This window comes from Penaeus chinensis, chromosome 15 (genome assembly GCF_019202785.1).
Source record: "Penaeus chinensis breed Huanghai No. 1 chromosome 15, ASM1920278v2, whole genome shotgun sequence".
Classification (NCBI taxonomy): Eukaryota; Metazoa; Arthropoda; class Malacostraca; order Decapoda; family Penaeidae; genus Penaeus; species Penaeus chinensis.
In genome coordinates, this window is record NC_061833.1 from 5,486,740 (window position 1) to 5,509,239 (window position 22,500).

General features: G+C 39.1%; 2 protein-coding genes across 6 annotated transcripts in view; one reads left to right on the forward strand and one right to left on the reverse strand.

Moving 5' to 3' along the window:
- Nucleotides 1-11,719, forward strand: part of LOC125032987 (glutamate receptor U1-like) — a 12,857-nt gene extending 1,138 nt beyond the window's left edge. The window contains exons 2-10 of one of the 5 annotated variants that reach the window (XM_047624429.1): nt 1,353-1,569; nt 2,250-2,308; nt 2,583-2,683; nt 2,861-2,951; nt 6,263-6,421; nt 6,712-6,800; nt 6,991-7,100; nt 7,683-7,898; nt 8,032-8,172. In XM_047624429.1, coding sequence (XP_047480385.1) covers nt 2,258-2,308; nt 2,583-2,683; nt 2,861-2,951; nt 6,263-6,421; nt 6,712-6,800; nt 6,991-7,100; nt 7,683-7,810 — 729 coding nt within the window. In that variant the 5' untranslated portion in view covers nt 1,353-1,569; nt 2,250-2,257 and the 3' untranslated portion in view covers nt 7,811-7,898; nt 8,032-8,172. Of the gene's footprint in view, nt 1-1,279; nt 1,570-2,249; nt 2,309-2,582; nt 2,684-2,860; nt 2,952-6,262; nt 6,422-6,711; nt 6,801-6,990; nt 7,101-7,491; nt 7,899-8,031; nt 8,188-8,345; nt 8,453-9,450; nt 9,618-10,908 lie in introns of those variants that run through there. The other 4 variants (XM_047624431.1, XM_047624430.1, XM_047624432.1 and 1 more) reach the window with 4 other exon arrangements.
- Nucleotides 11,720-19,851: 8,132 nt separating this feature from the next.
- The window catches only part of LOC125032659 (transmembrane and coiled-coil domains protein 1-like), a 25,094-nt gene continuing 22,445 nt past the window's right edge, over nt 19,852-22,500 (reverse strand). Inside the window, 1 exon segment of the mRNA XM_047623898.1 lies at nt 19,852-22,500. This exon segment is cut by the window's right edge and continues 200 nt beyond it. The gene's annotated coding sequence lies outside the window, so the exon portion shown is untranslated.

The following is a 22,500-nucleotide window of genomic DNA, read 5'->3' on the forward strand; positions in this document are numbered from 1 at the left end:
TCTAGACTTGCCAGCATTCGCCATGTTGGTGGTTGAACACGAAATATTATAAGTATTATATATTTCGAAATCCTAATTCTTTTAAATGTAGCAAGCAATGTCAACAAATTAGCAATGCTAGGGGCATTTAAAGCTATAAAATGATCTATATATAGGTGTTAATAGTAAAAACGTTAAAAGTTATGGTCCTTAGGGGGGCTAGCGAGACCTTGAGGAGACAGACTTGGGGGGGGGGGGATGACGCCCCTAGAAGGGATGTCTTACCAGCACTTTTTTCCAACCGCTTTCGTCGTCGTATCAAATTATAAAGATACTTTTTTTTAGCGAGTGTGTGTGTGTGTGTGTGTGTGTGTGTGTGTGTGTGTGTGTGTGTGTGTGTGTGTGTGTGTGTGTGTGTTTGTATGCTAGATAAGTATGGAAATAAAGTAGACATCTAGGTGAAGTTCATACGCCGTTTCTAAAATGCCAGATACAATCAAAAGTTACTGCTACAAAATTCCTCTTAGTCTCGGTTCATGATTAATGAGCTCTATGTTGAATTAATAAGAAAGACGTAATTGATCCCTGATATTTACATAGCCAGTTTTGAAATTCTAGAACATTGGCTTCTGAACTACTTTTCGTGACGCCCTTCTTAACTTTCTAGGTTATCCTCTTCCTTCCTCCGTCCTTTATGTGTCTATCATTTGTCTATTTTTTTTATATACTGACATTAATCGTATTTAATCGCATATGATCGGATACAGCATCGTATCGTGAACCTGGTTGAAAAGAAATGAATTGTAATGCCAGTTTTTTTTTTCAGCTTTATTGGTTTACGGCAGCTTAACTACACACACACACACACACACACACACACACACACACACACACACACACACACACACACACACACACACACACATATATATACATATATATACATATATACATACATACATATATAATATATATATGCATATATAACATATACATATGGGTATACATGATATATATATATATATATATACATATTTATATATACACACATATATATGTATATATACATATATATATATTATAACATATATTTATAACATCATGTGTGTGTGTATATATATATATATATATATATATATATATATATGTGTATACATAACATATGTATATTATATATACGTATATATTACATATATATAAAACATTTAAATATATATACATATATATATATTGTAACCGCCAGCAGGCAAGATCTAAGATCTGATCTTCTCCTTTCCTACCTTATCTCCTCTGTATCTACTCCCCTTTCCTTTCTCTCTCTCTCTCTCTCTTCTCCCCTCTTTCTTCCCCCTTACTGCCCCTCCTTTTCCCAGGGTTAGTGCCCAGGATCATGGCATACACACCCGGTATCCCACGCCCAGCGGCAGGGAAGCACTCCCTGCTCTCTTAAGGCGCATGAGGAAAGGGGAAAGCTGGGAGGCCTAGGTACTTGAGGCAAGTAAGGACTTCGTGCCCCTCGCAACACTACAATCCCGCCAATCTTGTGAGGCCACAGCCAAGCAACGTGTAATGTGAGATATAAATATGAAGGTAATCTTGCACGGTAGAAAATTACATGTTAAGATAGATATCCGCAAGATCTTGTGGGGGCAAAGGCTAATATAAATATTTACAAATAAATCCCATGCCATCCTGAATGCACGCCAGGACATGAAAACTAGTCAATCTACTTATATGTAAAGTGATCATATCAATCTGTAGTAATGGTTTCATCTTCTGCAGGAGGTAGAAGGCGGTGATTTGATACAGCTTCCCTTAACGCCCAAACTACGGCCGGTATATATATATATATATATATATATATATATATATACGTAGGTATATATATGTATATACATATATACACATACGTAGGTGTGTGTATATATATATATATATATATATATATATGCAATTAAATCTGATTAACATAAAATATATTCGTCAACAAACTAATCAAGACTAAATTATCATAACCTTTAAGAAAGAGCGACGTACCTTTTCTCACCGGCTTTTACTCGCATCTGATTAATGTTTATTTTTCAAGAAAAAACAATAAATGATTAAGAGCGCGGATATCATAGAGTTAATTAAAAGAAACGATCATTGTGTGATCATCAAATAAATATATATTTCGGGAGGCAACAAATGTATTATTCATTTAATTACAAGGGACACGCAAAAATCTATATGTGTGTATATATATACATTAAAGTAATTCTGAAAACCAGATGCAGAGATGGAATCGCCCGAAGAGCGTCGAGACTGCTTGAAGGTGTTGGCTTTGAGGGTAAGCAAACTCCTATGGATTCCGTTGTTGATGTTTTCTTTCTACTTTTCCCTATGTCAATATTTTCTACAAAGAAAATGCTATTATCATTAAGAAAATCAACCTTATTGTCAAAAGGAATTACTATTAGTCCTTAGTAATTTCATAAAATGTATTAGATAAAGTCAAATCTGTAAACAAAATATACGTATATGAACCACCTTCTCTCGCCCACCACGCGTTCTTAGCCATGCCGTTTCGCTTTGCCTTATTCTACTTTTTCTTCTTTTCTCAGTGGCCCCCCTTCATCTGGTGGGACCAGAACCAATCACCCGACCAGCTGGAGGGAAGCATGAGGGCGATCATGGACATCTTCGCTTCTCATCTCGGTTTCTGGTGAGGAATGCAATGTCGATAAAACTATCTATCGTAAAGTATGTAATTTCTTTTCTGCGTGATGAACCTGAACAAACCAACCTTTAGAAAATGATAATCATCTAGATAGACAGACAAACTCATAATCATCTCTGCATCCCTACACCCCGAATGTCTCTCCTCTCTCCCTCGGGGCAGCTACAACATCGTCGTTCCTCCGGGGGAAAGCTGGGGAAACCGCGAGGAAAACGGGTCCTACTCGGGGATGCTTGGGATGATGGTCCGAAGGGTGAGCTGTGAGGACATTATCATCATTATTATTGTTGTTGTTGTTATCATACTCAAGGTTATTATCATTAATATTATCAAAAAGCACGAATGAAAACAAATGGAATATAGTTTTTTTCACTTCAAATTATTATAATTTTATCATTATCCATATCATTATCATTACTGTCATTATTATTGCCAGTATTATTACTATTGTTGTTATCATTATTACTAGCATTATCATTAATATAGTTATTGTCACTGTTCTTATTAATGTTATTATTATTTCTAGCATTATCATCATTAATTGCATTGTATTAATATTATTACTATTGTAATTATCATAACTATTATTATTATAATCAATATCATCATTATTATTATAATGATTCTATTATCAATATCATTATTATCATTATTATTTCTATCATCATCCTTATGATTATTAGTATTATCATTATTAGTATCATCATTATTATCATTATTATTATTATTTTTATTATCATTATCCAGATAATCATTACTACCACTATTATCATTATTATTATTGTTATTACACTCATCATCATCATCATCAACATCAGCATCAGCATTAACATCATCATTCTTGTTGGGTCTTGTACTGTCCAACATGTAGGTTGTTCAAGGAAAATCCAGGTTCTGGTTGTAGGCTAATTTACTGAGGGATATACTGGGAGTACTCAGTGACAGGTCGAGACAATCTGCTATCGAACATCGGTGTGACGCCATTAGGGTGTACATATTTTCCAAGTGCATATGATCATGTTTACATATAAATGAAATCAAGAAGGCATAATATGAGACAGAAAAGGCATTTGTACATAAATGTAAATACTGTTATACATGGACAAGATGCACGTTGAAGGTCTTCATCAAATGAGGAGTTAATACCATGGGTAGTAAGACAGGACTCTTTCCTCAGAAGGCTGGATCTCCCCTGAAACAGGGTGGGAGGACTGATCCATGAAGCCTGGATAATGTGCAAGATTGATGTGACTAGTTTGTTTGTAAAAGGAGCAGCTGTAGGCCTAGAAGTTGAAGTGGGTGGAGCAACAGCAGGTACACGTGGAGTATCAACATTGGCAGGAGAACAGGCCCTTACAGGAACACTTGTTGCTAGGTTGGCAGGAGAGCTGGCTGCTACAGGAACACTTGTTGGGACATCCTGGTTGACAAGAGAGCTTGCTGCTGAAGGAACACTTGTAGCAGCTGCTGGTTGTGAAATGTGGTCCAATAATGAGTCGAGCACAGGTATGGGCAGGACAAGTGAACTTCGCATAGGCTGAGTGACCATGCCGCGTGGCTGAAGAGACAATATCTGGATCAACACCATGTTAATTCTGTTGTGGCTTACACCCTTCAACATGTAGGTTCTTCAAGGGAAAAGCAGGTTCTGGTTGTAGGTTAATCTACTGAGGGATATACATAAGCCTCCCCTGCCAACCCCTACTCCTTCTCCGAGATGTTGAGCCTCACAGCCTGTCATCCCCCTTTATATGGGGCAACGTCGGCGGGGCTGGCAGAGGTGGCGTCCATCTGGAGCAACTGCCTAAGGTTTAACCTCAAGCATACTTGTAGCACTTGCTGGATCTTGCAGAACTGCAAGGTTAACAGAGTGCCAAGTGCTGTGGTACTGACAATAGACTGGTGTGGATAGCCTTCAGATCCACTTCAAATCTCCCCCTCTCTCCATTGGCCACCCTAGGTTGTTTCACTTGGACAGGGAGGAGTATGTCCGGAGATTCGCCACGGCAGTCTCTGATTGGTTCACAGAGCTCGAAAACCAGTCCCAGTAGGATTCCTTTAAGCACGAAACACTTGATGCAGCGCAGGAGTCCATTGGCAAATGCCCAAGGACAGGGTAGAATTTCACCTCACTGGAGACATTGGAGGCCATAGATGTGTATCGCATGGCTCGACTGAATAACAATCAGGACTTGCGCCATTCCTTGCAGCACAGGGCTCGGACACTGCTGAGAAGGGTCAAGGAACAGTTTATTAGGAATCTTGCTGAGGAGGTTGAAGGTAATTTCTTAGTAAATGACCGTCATCTTGCCTAACAAGTCCTGGGAAAACTGAAATCAACGCCTTCCTCATAGATGACTGTAGTCGACTCAGTGGATGGACAGATAATCTCAGATCAAGTTGGGCTCAGTATACCAGGCAAGGTTTTCGCCCACATTCTTCTAAAATGGCACGGACCAGAGTAGTCTAGATTCACTCTTTTTCAGCACTTTTGAGTCATTGTGGAATGCCATGATGTGTTTGGCCATTGGCTGCATGCAGCCTACATCAACCTCAAGAAAGCATTTGACTCAGTGCAATGTAAATTGCTATGGGAGATACTGAGGCTTTCGGGAATCCCAACAAGGAGTTATTGGTTTACTAGCAAGGGCTCTATACTGGTACTGAAAGTACTGTAAAATGTGGTGGGGGCATGTCAATCTTCTTCCCTATCAACTAAGGAGTGAGGCAAAGCTGTGTCCTTGCACCAACACTTCTTAACACTTGCATGCACTGGATAACGTAATAAGTCAATGACTGTTCAGTCAATACATGCTTGCAGTGAGTTTTTGATACTGCCAGTTTTGCTCTACAGAAGCGAAACCTGGACATTATCTAGTGCCTTGTAGTCTCATTTTGAAGCCTTTTGAAACTAGTCCCTGTGCTGGATCATGGGGTACAATTGGCAGGATCATGTGTCTATCTGATGGCTACAATGTGAGACTGGCATGGGACCAGCTACTTGCATAATCTGGGACCGCCAACTTAGGCTATATGGGCGCCTAAATCGTTTCCATGTGGATGACCCTGCCTATCAAGTTGTCTCTTTACGAACGACGACCTCGGAAGTCGTGGCTTGGGCAGCTCGACCAGACCTGTTACGATGAGCTAGAGATAGGTCAAAGGCCTGCGTGGAGGTTCGCCATGAGGGACCCCCGTGGATGGAAACAAATGGTGGATGCGGCTATGCGCCCGTGTCGGCATTAGCCCCGTTGATTGACTGACGTACTGGGAATACAGAGGGACATGTGACTACTCAGTGACGGCTCAAGGCGATCTGCTACTAAATATCAGTGTGGCGTCATTAGGGTGTCCATATTTTCCAATTGCATGGGATCATGTTAACCTGTAAATTAAATCAAGAAGGCATGAGTGAATATGTAATAAAATATAAATACCGATATATGTAGATAAATATTAAAACCTTACATGTGACATAGTAATGTGCACACACATGGTCTATTCACATATCCACAATCTTCATTATCATCAGTATTTAACCATTACCCCATCACCCCCGGGCAGGAGGTGGACATGACCATCGTGCCAGTGGGCGTTTCGGAGGAGCGTTCCCGCGCGATGGAATTCAGCGAATTCATTCTCATGGACCGACAACACCTCATCTTCAAGCGCCCCTTCCCTGAGGCTGACATGGCGGGTTTCATCAAGCCTTATACACCCTGGGTATGTGTGCAGGTTTTTGTATTTTGTGATATGTAATAATAATAGGTAATTTGAAGAAAGATATGTTTTTCGAATGCTGATCGATTAATTCAGTGAAAAGTAACTAAACTTATATCAGAAATTTTGTACGAATACGACCAAATAAAAGAAAAAAATATACGCAAAGAAAATTGACAAATAACCATGAATTCCCTGTTTAATTACACAATTATAAAAAAATCAAATATCCTACTTATTTAACCGTACCCTTATCTTCTACTGACACGCATCTGGCATTTCCTGGAACTCAGATGTGGTTCCTTATTTTCGTGGCTGCCTTGGGAATGTGCGGCGCCTTGGCACTCGTCCACTTCGGCTACAAGAAACTCCTGCAGGATGTGTAATGATGATTATGATAGTAATGATGATAATGATAATAATAATGATGATGATGATGATGATGATATTAATATCAATGGCAATAGCGGTGTTAATGACAAACAGCAACAAAAATCATCAATATTCTTGAGGAAAATGAAAGATTTCTCATGAAGAAATAAAAGAAAAATCCATTTTTTTTCTTCACACAGGCACACACCTGAGGAATTCGAGCAGGCCGACCTTGCGGGGGCACGAAGGACCCTTGCACAAGATCTCTACAATTACGTCCTGTGGATGTTTTCCTCCCTCGTCTTGCTTTGTAATAATTATGTTTTGTTTTAATTAAGCTGTCTGTCTGCCTGTCTGCGTGTCTGCCTATCTCCCCAACCAAGTCTCTCTCTTTCGTGCTCTCTCTCTCTCTCTCTCTCTCTCTCTCTCTCTCTCTCTCTCTCTCTCTCTCTCTCTCTCTCTCTCTCTCTCTCTCATCTAGTTATGAATATGGGAGAGAAGAGGAGAATGCGTGCACACACACACACACACACACACACACACACACACACACACACACACACACACACACACACACACACACACACACACACACACACACACACACACACACACACACACACACACACACACACACACACACACACACACACACACACACACATAAAGAGAGAGAGAGAAAAGGAGGGAGGAACAAAAGAAGAGATAGAAAAGATGAAAGAGGAAGAGAGAAGAGGAGAGGGGAGAGAAAAAGGAGCGGGAGGAAGGGAGAATCATAAAGAAGTATAAAAACCTAAATTTCTTCATAAAGTCGCCCCAGCCACCACATTGATAATAAGAAACCTTACCTGCTTCCTTTCGCATCACAACACCCGCTCTCCCCTGCCCTTAGCCGTGCCGTGGGACCCTCGAGGAGTGCCAGTAAGAACGCTGACAGGGATTATGGCTCATGGTGGCCCTCATCATCAGCACGGTGTACCGCTCCAACCTCAAGGCTATGCTCATTCTGCCCAAGGTTAACTTACCTTTCACTACCGTCAGCGAATTCCTGCAGACGGACATTCCTCTACATATCATTGAAGGAAGCCTGGCTGATCACTATACTAAGGTTAGAGGGACGTTTCGAACTGGTAGGACTGTTTGGTTTCGGTAAAAGCTCGATGTATGTACATTATCAACCTTCGATCCTTTTAGATCACTATCCCTCCGTCTTCCTTACCAATTGCCAATTTGCCCCAAAGGACGCCGAACCGAACAGCCCCATAGCTAGGCTGCGGGCGAAGGCGATGGTTAACACCGACATTGTCGATGCGATCAGGCAGGTCTACATGGGAGAACTGACGGGCATCTCTTCGTTCCTCGGCCAAACGAGACTCCTCCACGATTCGTTCACGAAGGTATGATTGCTGTACGTTCTTTGTGGGTAGAGAGGGGTGTATGTGTATAAGTGTGTATATGCGTAAATATTGAACAAAACCGCCGTTCGAAAACCATATTTCAACTTCATATTCCTTTTTTTTCTTGTAACTAAGCTATATGTTTTCTTTATAACTAGAGCGGCTACTGCGGAGTGTACCAATCATTGGACGGGTTGTTGGGCGGCACAAGCATTGCCTTAGGATTTCCCAAAGGCTCCCCTCTCAGACCCAAAGTTGATCGAATGTAAGTGAGCTACACATGTACACAAAAACGTAATACAAGTTTCTTCGTAAAAATGCAATGTTTTACCATCATTAATTTTTGCCCATTATGTAGGTAGTGAGTGAGAAAATGTTAGTGAAATAGATAGATAGTGCGATGGTGGGATGGAGAGTGAGATACGGAGTTTAGAATGAACAGTCATTATGGATGAAGTCTTCAGTGATCATTTACGTCTGCCAGTTTGCTTACGCCATCTTTATCCACTTAATTGCCATTTCTTTTAATCTTATGGACCATACTTTTATTTTGTTATTTTCCTTTTATCTCATCTTTCCCTCACTTAATTATCGTACTACACCTTCCCCTATCCCACATTTCCCTTACCAATTCTCTCAACCTTTCCTTTCCTTCACTCATCCTTTTTTTCCATTCTTCCCCTTACCCCCTCCTTCCTTTGCTTCTTTTCATTTCCCGTTCTTCTTCAATGACCCCATTCTCTTTCTTTTTGCTTCCCTACTTCTATTTCCCGTTCACTATCTTCTCCCATTCTCTTTCTTCTTCACCCTTTCCTCTTTCATCTGTATTCCTTCCTTTCCATTCTTTTTTCTGACCTACCATTTCTCTTCCCCTTCCCTTAACCCTTCTTCCCTCTTCACCCCCTTTTCCCCTTTCCATTTCTTCCTCTTCTCCTTTCCCACTATGCACTCTTCTCCTTTCCCTGCCCTTTCTTTCTTCTTCCCTTTGACTTGCACCCTGTTCCCCCTTCCCTCTCTCCTCAACCTTGCCTTTTTACCTTTACCTTCGCTATTTTTCCTTTTACCTTTTATTCGCATTCCCCTACATTTCTATTTCTGCCTTACCCAATTTGGTTTCGCCCATCCCCATCTTTCCTCTACCCTTTCTCCCCTCCTCCCCTATCTCCCTTTTACCATGTACCTATACCTTTCCCCATCTTAATCCTCCCCCCTTCCGTCTTCCCCTTTTCCCCACTTCCGCCTTCTCCCCTTCTCCTGTGTCAGGATTCGAGGACTGAGAGAATTCGGCATCCTGAACCACCTCCTCTTCCTGCAAGTCCCCAATGCTACCAACTGCCGTATCGTCAGCAGGTCCTCGTCCGGCAACCTCTCCGAACTGCGGCCGCTTGAACTGAAGGATTTTTATGGGGTTTTCTCTCTCTATGCTGGAGGTAAAAATACATCCCTTTGAAACTATTTATAGATGAGTACAACGCTTTACCGAAACCCTGAACGCCTCTCCAAAGGGCGGTACTTTCCTTGATCTACCAGAGACGGTTTGTAAAAAACAAAAAACAAACTAACTTGACTTAGCAGCTTGGCTTACGTGTCAAGAATCATGGTCACATGTTTCTTCCCATTTAGCATCCTTTGCTTAGCTGAATATGTAAAAAAATGTGAAGAAGCACCCACTTGCTTTCCACTGATCTTAAAAGTTCATATGGCAGAATCCATACTGATAAATATTCCTTGCCATTTTACTTTGTTTGTGTTGTAAACATTGTTAGGCGCATCTCCCCAGTTTAAGAACTACGATGCGGTTTTGTTTTTGTGTTTTTGTGCGTGTTTCCCTTCATCTAGAAATCTACTTATCTCCCAATTTGCCTCTATTTATGTTCATCGGTTTACGCATTTGCCAAGGCATTTGTTTCTCTGATATCTTTTTATTTTATTTTTAATGTATTTATTTCAATTGTAAAGACTCAAGATGCAAGATTTACCTGTGATTCTTGTGCCGACATGTCAGTAGGTCTTCAGTCAGTATCAGGGACGTCATTTCAGCTTGGGGGAGGGGGGGGGGGGGAAGAAGTGAGCACAATTAGCTGAGGATTTTTTTTTTCTTGGGGGGGGGGGGGGGGGCACGGTGAATAAAACTCAATGGACTATAAACAAAATCCTATTGGATTAATGATAAGTCTATATGAACTAAATGTCATGGTGTATTTCAAATTTCATTATAACATTTTCCGTTACTCACGGATAATATATATAAAGTCATTCACAGATAATATATATAAAGTAATTCATATATTGTTGTAATTCTACTACCACTAGTTGCAGTACAGTTTTGTGGAAAAAGCGTGAGTACCGTGTTACTGGTGATACTGATGTGATCACAATACATACATGTTTAAAAGCAAGCATCTGCTCTTGAACCTTTTGGTTAAGAGGTAAATCTAGTATTACTGTTTAAAAATTTACAGTATTAAGATGTATAAAGATCGATGATAACCAGGGACGTCAATTGAGGGGGGGGGGGGGGCGCAGTTGATGTATCAGTCTATGCTTAGTATGTATCTGCAATCAAATTCAGTTAGTTCCAAAAGTTGATAGGGTGTGGCCTTGAGGGGGACAAACAGAGTCTTGGGAGGAGGGGGGAGGAGATGAGGAATTGCCCCCCCTAACCACCCCCAATTGACGCCCCTGGTCTGTGTAACTAATCTACAATTTATCTCTTCCTAGGTATCGTACTAGCAAGCATGACCTTTGCTGTGGAAGCCATAGTGAAAAAGTAGGGCGAAATGCTGAGCGCCATCTACACCTCAATCGGACCACTTCTGAACTGACCCTTGCTCTGCCGTAGGACTTGTTCACTATATGCATATTAATAATTGCTTATGTACCCAATTCTGTAGATTTGCTGTATTATGTATTTAACGAAGACTTACGGACTCTAATATCAATTTTGGTAATAATGTATATCACGTACTTAATGATGATCGACTACACAATCACTCTTGTTACTTTTAAAAGTAATATTATAACGATTATTTGGGTATTTCCTTACAGTGTTTATATGTTCATTGCTTGTCTGACTGCTTATACTTATATATTATATTCGTTGGCTTATGCGAAAAAAAATTCATAACCCAAAACTATGAACCATTTTACGTAATGAGCAAGACAACACTGGTATACATATACATACACAAACATATGCCGACGCATTTACATACACAAACATTTTCTCTCAAGCACACCCATACTTACATACAAATACATACACATATATACGCATATGCATACACATACCGATTATCTCTCACACGTTTGTGTGAACGTGTCATGTACACCCTGCAAATATTTCATTTATTAACTTTCCTCATGCCAAACCTTCTTTTAGTAGTGTGTAATTCAGATATTGATTACCCGTTTCCAAAACATTTTACTTTAAACCATCGAAAGTTATTTTCTTGTGTATGAATTTCCTTTCTCACTGACCCATACGAACTCCTGATGTGTGCATTGCACCCAAGGACCACTTGATACTTGTAAAAACAAGCAGCTGATTCTACAGCCAAAATATTCCTTCATAATAAAAATCTGGGACTCAGTAACTGGTACATTACGTGAGAATAAAGTTTCATTAATGTGGATATTTCTAGAGTATGTCTATTCAAGATAATTAAATAAAATCTTTAGATAATACTTCAGCAACTGAATCCTTAAAAATGAGCCACAATATTATAACCTACACATAGTGTAGTGGCCAAGTATTTAGGAGCATCAGTAGGCTACTCAAAGGGTGTCTGTGGATTATCACACCCTAAATGATTGCTTTCATGATCCCAACACTTTTCTTTTAAACACCATATATTCATATTAATACGATACACAATTATCTTCTCGAGATCCAGCTTCTAATTAAATGCTCTTGGTAATCTGCTACCCTACTCATAATTTAAACATCTATCTTAATGCGATTCTTATTTGGAAAAAAAAAACTTGGTAGCCGCCTACACTTACATTCCCAGTGATATGGTATAGGGAAGAGAAAATTATATAACTTCAAATAAAATCTATATTAGAACAAAAATAAATAAATAATATAGTTATAATCTATTAATCATTTTAGGTAAAACAATGATGAAATTAACTAACCAAAAAATCCCTGGAAACATAAACACAAACTAAATGAAGTTAATCCCTCAAAGTGACCGAATAATGGCCATAATAAATTAATGTGGGAGCCACGAGCAACCGCCATGGCGTCCCATCCTGCGCTGCGCCGCTTTCCCTCAAGTCTCCTGTGAGCTGTTCTGGGCTCTGGCGCAGTCTGCATTCTGTCTTACTCTAAACTGCAGAATTTGAATCAAGAGAGTTACTATTTTTTTTCTAGACACGATATTTGTGTCATTTCCTAAATTACCGTGAAATGTGACGAGCGTCAGCAGATTTCACTGTTTGCCGTGGAAGTTGATCAAGAGAGGGCGACGAGCTGACCGGCTAACAAGTAGATCGTTTTGTGGACGTTATTGGTATTTTGTGTTTTTTTTTCTGCTTTTGCTCTTTCCTCTGACTTCTGCAAATTATCATAAATATATTGATTTTATTACGTAAAGACTAGTTTAAATGACGTGGACTTACATATTCACGCCTAACCTTTCATTCATAATTAAAGTGAACCAGAATGCGGTCTCTTAACCCAAAGAATCGTAATTATTTTCGTAAATATATTAAAAAATGCAAACGGTTGTCTCCCTTTCTCTCGCCTTCCTCGCCGACTGAATGATGTTATTTGCAAATTGGCCGATCTTTTATGGTAAGCTGTCAAAATAATAACAAGTGGAAGTAAATAAATGTACGAGATTGTGTCATTTTACATTTGCTCAGTTATCTCTGATTAAACTTTATCTTTCTGTATATCGCAGCGTGTTGTAATAATCACGTGTTTTTAAAGATACAGCTCTTGTAATTTGTGTGTGTGAATCAATTTCATATAAATAACAAATTTCTGTTTTTTGTTTTTTTTATTGATTGCACAGCGGAGTCACTGAGGGTTTCCCATATTTTTTTTTTCTTAAGTTTGGTCAAAATATGTAACTAAATGAAAAAAAAATGTGTATTTATTTATTTGAACTGTATAAAAACGTTGAAGTGAAATAGCATTACCAAATTAATAACAATGATGATGATATTAACAACAGTAATAATGTACAGTACTTGCTCAGACTACAGACTGCATTGACTAGAAAATATATCTCCTCTGTGGAAAGCTTATAAAAAAGATCATGTACATAAAGTCTCCTTCGTTTTGTGTTTCATACTTTGGCAGGTCGACCCCACCCTACGGTTTGGGAGTTAGGGAGCCACGGTTCTAGAGGAAAGCCGGGCGTTACGTCCTACCCGAGTGATAATGATCTGTTAATAGTGTGATTATTCAGGTGATCACAGTGATAAAGATTATTACAGGTACGACGGAAATGGCAATACTAACACGGGTAATAAAGGTACCGTTAACTGACAGTACTAATAATGCTAACGACCATCCTAACGGTCGGAGTTGAGGCACCGTCCTAAAAATCAACCCTAGTTCGTGGCGTAAAACCGGAACCTCGTTATCAGTATTGTTCTTATCATAATTGTTGTTACTGTTTTGTTATCAGTAATATCATTGTCTTTACCGATGATTATTATTGATATTATCATGATTAGTTGTACTGTTACCAATGCTGATTTTATCAAAAGTATTATAATCATTACTGATAATGACACTTCCATTATTGTCTTGATTGCATTATCAAAATTCATAATATTTTGTCACTGACATAATCATTATCAATATTATTACCATCATTCATGTTATCACTCGGTTACTGATATAATTCACTGATGTCATTATCAATATCATCACCGTAAATATTGATATCATTAACGTTATTAAAATTATTGATATTATCATCAATTATATTATAACTGATTTTTTTTTAGGATCATTCTCATTATATAAACTATATTTGTCTCTGCGTTGTCCATTACATTATTTGCATTAATCTAACTGAAGTATCTCACTGTGTAATCAAATTTGATTAACATCGAGTGAATTCGTCAACAATTTAATCAAGATAAAATCATCATAACCTTTAAAAAAGAGCGACTTATCTTTTCTCACTGGATTTTACTCGCATCTGATTAATGTTTATTATCCGTTGATTTCATGATTAACATAATAACCAACTAATGAACTAAAATATTAAGAGAACAAATATCATAGCGTTGATTAAAAGAAACATGTGAATTATTCATTTAATTACAACGGGCACGAAAAGTCTATGTGTGTATACAATAAAGTAGTTCTGAATACTAGATACAGAAATGGAATTCCCTGAAGAACGTCGAGACTGCCCCAAGGTTGTTGGCTTCGAGGGTAAGCAAACTCCTATGGCTTCCAGTGTTGAAGTCGTCTTTCTACTTTTTCATATTTCGACATTTCCTTCAAATGAAATGCTATTATCAGCATAGAAAATCGACGGTGTCAAAAGGAGTTCTTAGTAGTTTCATTAAATGGATTTGATAAAGTACTGTAAAAATATACGTATATTTAGTTCCTCCTATCTCTCATCACTTTCCCAAGGGAGGTCACATAAGCGTATCTTTTCAACGATGAGTCGGCGGTAACTTCAGCTTTTCCACTTCCCTCATCTTCCGAGTCCGCATAATCTACTGCTTGATCGCAAGTAGAAGCACACGATGTGTATTGGGCGGAATCGGCGAAGTGGGCATGGCAAAAGAGTAAACAGATATGCCATTTTGTATCCTATTTTTCATATGTGTTATTTTTAAACAGAAATCAATTTGAAACGTCTTGGAAGTTCCTCAGTCGAGCTTGCCATATTTATCCTCCAAACTAAATTTTCTGCAGATTATGATACACACTTTTACTATTTCTTCTCTGCAACTACGAACGAACCCACGTACATTATTTTAGTAATCGATTTCTACAGATGACAAATAACCGTAGACACCATGTTTGTCGCCCAGATCGAGAGGATGGGCGACGGATCTGTTCGCCCGTATGACGTGAAAAAGGCTCTCGTGTGACTGTGCCTTAAATTAGCAATGCTGCTACGCTTTGCCTTATTCTACCTCTTTTTCTCTGGTCCCCTTTCACCTGGTGGGGGGAAACCAATCACCAGCTGGAGGGCGATCATGGACATCTTCGCTTCTCGGTTTCTGGTGAGGGATGCAATGTCGATAAAACTGTCTATCGTAAATTATGTATTTTTTCCGCGTGATAACAGCAACACAATGAACAAACCAACCTTTAGAAAACTCCTTAATACGGTTACTTTCAACCTTCACTTTCATATGATACAATAACAATCCTATTGTAGCACCATTCCCAGTGTGCCTTACCTATTGCCAATTTCCCTCCCTTCCTTTGCTCTACCCCACAGGGCGCCGATCCGAACAGCTCCATACCCAGGCTGCGGGCGAAGGCGCGGGTGGACTCCGACGTCGTCGTTATGATCAAGCACGTCAGGGAGAACAGACGGGCATCTATGTTAACGGCGGTCAAATGGAACTCCTCCGCGAGTCGTTCACGAAGGTAGGATTGCTGTACGTTCTTTGTGAGTAGGGGGGAAGTAATGTGTATAAATGTGTATATGCGTAAATACTGGACAAAACCACCGTTCGTAAACCATGATTTGATTTCATATTCCATTTTTCTTGTTAACACTAAACTATATATATATTTTATATATCTGGAACAGCTATTGCGGAGTGTACCAATTAGTGGACGGGTTGCTGGGCGGCCCAACCACTGCCTTAAGATTTCCCAAAGGCTCTCATCTCAAACCCAAAGTTGACCGAATGTAAGTGAACAAAACATGTACATGAAAGTAAAAGTCCAGTGTCTTTGTAACAACATAATGCATTATCATCATTAATTATTATTAAGTGGGTAGTGAGAAAATGAGGTAGTGAAATCGATAGCGCGATGGTGAGATCATGGACAGGGAATAAGATAGTAAGTAAGGATAAGTCCGATATGCGAAGCTGAGCTTCGCCCGGGCTATGCCAATGAGGGGAGCCCGGCCTGTGTCGACTAATGCCGACTCGCTAACGTGTGTCAGCTGGTGCTGACTCGTCTTAATCCTTACCCGCCGTGGTGCCCAGTCACAGCAGTAACCTCCAGGCGACAATTGCAACTTCTCGCGCCTGGGCGGGGCGCGAACCGCCGACCCCTCGGATGAGAGGCCGACACGTTACCACTGTACTAGCCCGGAGGCTGATAGTAAGTAAGACACGCAGATCTCCCTTCATTCTTAACGTGTGCCGCACATCTGTATTTTAGAATGATGGACAGTCACTAGTCTACAGTGATCATTTACGTCTGTCAGGTTGCCTCAGTTAGTTTGCTTACGTCATCTTTTTTATCTACTTAATTACCATTTATTTCAATTATATGCACCATTAAAGTATTTTGTTCTGATTTCCTTTTATGTCAACTTTCGCTCACCTAATTATCTTACAACAACAGTTTTCCCTCTCCTGTATTCTCTCCACCCTATATCTCCATTTTCCCTTTTCCTTACCCTTTTTCCTCACACTTCTCCTTACCCCTCCTTCCTTCGTTTCTTTCTTTTTTCCCGTTCTTCGCCTTCAATGCCCCCTTCTCTTTCTTTCTGCTTCCCTACTTATATTTCCCGTTTACTATCTCTCCTTCTCATTCTCCCATTCTCTTCTCCTTTATCTTTTATTCCTTCCTTTCCATTCTTTCTTTTTCTCACCTTACCACTTATTTTCCCGTTCCCTTAACCCTTTTTCCCTCCTCTGCCCCTTTTCCCCTTTCCATTTCTCCCTTTTTTCTTTTCCCACTACACTTTCTCCTCCTTCCCTTGCCCTCTCTTCTTTCTTCGCCTTTACTTGTACTTTCTTCCCTCTCTCCTCAACCTTGCCTTTTCACCTTTCTCCCCTTTTCCCCTTGCCATATCTCCTTCTCCCTTAGCTTTTTTATTTCCTCCCTTTCTGCTTCTCCCCTAACCAATTTCCTATCCCCCATTCCTCCTTCCTTATCTCCCTTTTACCATGTACCTATACCTTTCCCCACCTTAATCCTCCCCCCTTCCGTCTTCCCCTTTTCCCCACTTCCGCCTTCTCCCCTTCTCCTTTGTCAGGATTCAAGGACTGAGAGAATTCGGCATCCTGAACCACCTCCTCTTCCTGCAAGTCCCCAATGCTACCAACTGCCGTATCGTCAGCAGGTCCTCGTCCGGCAACCTCTCCGAACTGCGGCCGCTTGAACTGAAGGATTTTTTTTTCTCCCTCTATGCTGGAGGTAAAAGAAAAAGGAAGCCAGAGAGGTTTCAGTTAAGAGTAAAACCTGGAATCAAATTTTCTAATTCTTTTCATGCAACAAAGAATTGTGTAGATTCGGTTCTCATATGCATTGCAACACTTAACGAGAAAATTTCAAAGGTAGACTTTTTTCCTCTTGTCTCCTGTTATCCTGAAACTTACGGCCTATTAGGGAAACCAACCCCCTCCCAGTTTAAGAATTCCGATGGGTTTGTGTGCGTGTGAGTGTGCGTGTGTGTGCAAGGTTAATATACTTATATTGACCTTGCGTGCGCGTGCGTGTGCCGGCGCGCGTGTGCGTGTGTGTCCATTCATCTACCAATGTTTTGTTTATATCTCAAATTTAAAAACTAAAGCTTTACTTATGATTCTTTTGCCGACATATCAGGTCTTCAGTCAGTACAAGTAATATGCGCTACGACGTATCGTAACAGTAAGCGTGACCTTTGCTGTGAAAACCATAGTGGAAAAATAAGACACCTCAATCTGACCACTTCTTAAACGACCGTTGCTCTATGGACGGGCTTGTTCACCTTATACATATTAAACATTGGTAATGTATCCAATTCCGTAGTTTTACTTCATTAGATGTATTTAATGAAGACATACGGACCCCGGTATTAAATTTAATAATATTATATATTAGTAACATGTATTTAATACACTCAGTCGTTACTTTTAAAAGTAATGATATGCTTTAAAAACGATTATTTGGGTATTCCCTTAGAATGATTACATGTTCACTGCTTGGTAATCTGACAGCTTCTTCTTATCGTTTTGTCTATTAATTCCCTTGACTTCGGGGATTTTCTACCGTAACCCGAAACTATAAACCATTTTACATTATGATGATGATGCGCACACGCACACACGCACGCACGCACGCACACGCGCACACGCACGCGCACGCGCACGCGCACGCACACGCGCACGCACACGCACACGCACACGCACACGCACACGCACACGCACACGCACACGCACACGCACACGCACACGCACACGCACACGCACACGCACACGCACACGCACACGCACACGCACACGCACACGCACACACACACACACACACACACACACACACACACACACACACACACACACACACACACACACTCTTATGAGCATCTATCTGAACAGTGGCATGTACCTCCGGTAATTATTTCATTTATTAACTTCATGCTCTTTATGCCAAATCTCTTTTTTAGTAAAGTGTGTAATTCAGGTATTGATAACCGTTTCCAAAACATTTTACTTCAGATCATATTTTTCTGTATATGAATTTCCTTTTTCATTATAAGATTTCTTTTTTTTTCAAGATATTGATTCTAAATTCCTTTTCACAGATCTTTGACCCAACGAATACCTTACACTGAGCGTTTAAACTAGCAGAAACATGGAACTCAGCAAAAAGCAAATACTCAGCACTGCCTTCTTTTGCTGGCGCTATGAAGCCGGGCCATATAAGGAAGGCCCGGGCGAAGCTAGATATTCGCAAATCTCTAAGTACGTGGCTCTATGAAAAAGTATCTTGATCAAATAACCGAAGAAAATAAGTTTCCTTACATTTAGTGTTACACATAATTCATAAAATCTTGTATTTTTTCCTAAGTAAAAGAAAAAGTAGGGATATGCAATTGTTGACATTAAGTGATTCATATATTCTGGGTTGTAAATATACTTGCTCATGTTTTTTAACTTCAAGATTTGAATTGTTTACATGTTTACAAACATGATTGTGTAAAAATGTTTTACGTAGCTGAGCAGCACACCCTAGTAATGGTTATATGCTCATGTATTTTGGTTATGGACCACTGTTCAACATATTTTCAGGTTAACTGTCAGCTGAACATTTCATATACATATACAAACTTTTTCCCATCTTTTCACATACTTCGAAAGTGATATGACGGTTTTCTTATTTTTTTCTTAAAATGTGTGTGTGTAAATAAATAAATAAATATATATATATATATATATATATATATAAATATACACACACATATATACAAAGTGATCCTTTGCACTTAATTCATCATTTATGGAATACATATGCCAATCTTTTGAAGTTCATAGTAAGAAAATACTGAAATATACCTGCAGTATAATCCTTGTTTATAATACTTATCATCTGTATAATCATACTGGGAATTTCCATATCAAGCCTTTTTTAATGTGTTATAATTGAATCAGAGCTCTCAGATTCCCCTTTCCTAGAGAAGAACTCGATCCTTGAAAGAATGTACAGGATCTACATTGCTACATTAGATTATAGATGATGTACCGTGATACAAACAATATGTTGGAGAATAAAACACAACATGGAGTGTCATCTTTACTAGAAATTTTCTAAGAAAAAAAAGATGCTTAGAACTAAGATAATATGCCTACCATGCCAAACTGGCATCAAACTGTGATAAGAATAATTTACAAAAATCAGATCTCAAAACATAATGCATAAAAAATTGTGTATGAAGTCAGCAAAACATTACAGAAGTTGGCAGCCATATATATATACCCAGCCAATGAAGTACAAGACTGGCACCCAGGGAATGAATGGAAAAGACAATACCTGCTTGCACAAACACAGCATTGTAGCTGATATAATCAAAGAATATCTATTTGTGAACTGCAAAAGCTGTATCATAACACCCCCAACTCCTCCCTGATGCCAGAAGCTATGACTGTGGGCCCTGCACATGTGCCTGATGAGAACCCATATGAGCTCCTGATGTGTGCATTGCACCCAAGGCCAACTTGATACTTGTAAAAACAAGCAGCTGATTTTACAGCCAAAGTATTCCTTCATAATAAAAATCTGGGACTCAGTAACTGATGCATTATGTGAGAATAAAGTTTCATTAATGAATAACATGAAACTATGTATATTTCTAGTGTATGTCTATTCAAGACACAATGAAATAAAAACCTCATATAATACTTCAGCAACTGAATCATTAAAAATGAGCCACAATATTATAATGTACACAGGGTGATGGGACAAGTATATAAGAGCCTCAGTACTCAAAGGGTGTCTGTGGATTACCACACCCTAAATTATTACTCTCATGCTGCTAACACTTTTCTTTTCTATACCATCTATTCATATTAATACAATACACAATTATCTTCCCAAGATGCAGCTTCTAATTAAATGCTCTTGGTAGATCCACTCCCACATTATTCATGCCAGGTCTGGGGTGTCTGAACACAGAGTGTATGTAAGTACATGGCAATATCTACTTCTAAAAGCTCCATTTTACCTGTTAGTCACTGAATATCATTAAAAGAACTAACAAATGCTGTAAATATTTTGGTTAAAATCTTTTCTCCATTACTATGTGTGTACATTTAGTTATACAACAAAATATATTGCAAAGTTATGCAGCTTCAATTTCTAAACTTTAATCATACAATGGGATCATTATTTTCAACACTATTTAAATATTAAATATCCCACATGTCAAATTTTCTATCTAATTACTAATCATCACATTAGGTTATTGCAATTCAGTGACCATAACTTTTGCTATAAAGAAATACCAGACATTTAATCAGTTCTTACGACTCATTGAGTGACTGCGGAATTCTAAATCCACAGGAAGCTCAAGATGGAACATTACTTAATATTGTGATGAAATTTTAGCATGAGAGAATTGCAGGTGTGAATAATGCTGGTGTTAGCAGAGTACACCCATCTCTTTCCCTAGTAAGACCCACAAATCTATCTACTACTCATGAGACACTAAAGAAATAGTTGAGAGGCTACATACATCTCCACCAGCACCATTCAAAACCCCTATATGTATGCACTCCATGATATCAAATCAGCTAATTTTCTGTTTAACCACCCTACAATAACAAGTGAAAACGAAAACTGTGATAAATCACAGAAAGAGAGCAGAGAATAGCATGTCTGTACTAGCTAGAGGTACATTTCAGACTGCTTAAGAGACAAAAGGAACTAACAGTTCCAGAGAAAATTGTAGAGAGCAGAGAAGAGTAAATCATCAATTGTCAGCATGTTCTAGGCATCGGATCTGCTGTCAGCACAATAGAAGTGTGGTTCATACTTTCATATAAAATATTGGCAGGAATATGTGATTCCATAGGTTCACTCATATAACATACAACATAGTTACCACTTTTAAACAATATCTGGGGTTTTACATAGTGCTGACCACTGATCTGTTATCTCCATGTACTTACTTTTGACCATTTACCCTACTGGCTACATGCTGCACCCAGCAAAGGCCATAGCTCAGCACGCTACAAAAACACAGTACTTTATATTGTCCAACTTTGGTTAATGCTATCACACGAGCCCTACAAGAGCCGACCAGCTGGAGTTATCTCCACACAGCACTTGAACTGGTGGAAATTATCTAAATAAACATTTGAAAAGTTTTTCAACAATCACTTGGTCACAGCACTTCCACATCCAGGCTTAACAATAACCTTTCCTTTCCTTGTTCATCTGCTTCAGTATCTGGTATAACTACCAAGCAATAATCACACTGAAGGTAGTACATTTTTGTCATCATTTTCTATACGGGTAAATTTTCCACTTTTTCTGTCGGAACTCTTCAAAACGGACATAATTACACCACGGCTCGCTTGTGCCAGAACCAAGTCATATTCACTAAGTCAAAATATTTGAGCTAAGGAATCAATATGATCCTCTTGCTTATGATGTTCACTGGACAGAAACTGTTTATCTGTTTGTGCTGCATGTGTGGGTCTGTTAAATGAGTATGTGAGAATGCTCAAGGTATGTATTGTGGAAAAGATGCATGTATTGGTGTGTGTTGTGGCATGTGTATATATAATGATGTGAAAAATTAACTTCACATTAAATTGAAACAAAAAATTTCTCTAGATGTCTTTGTATTTTAAATGACACTGTAATGGAAAGAACACATCCTCATATATGTCAGTTTCTATCGAAGTTCTTGAGAGAGGAACGAAATC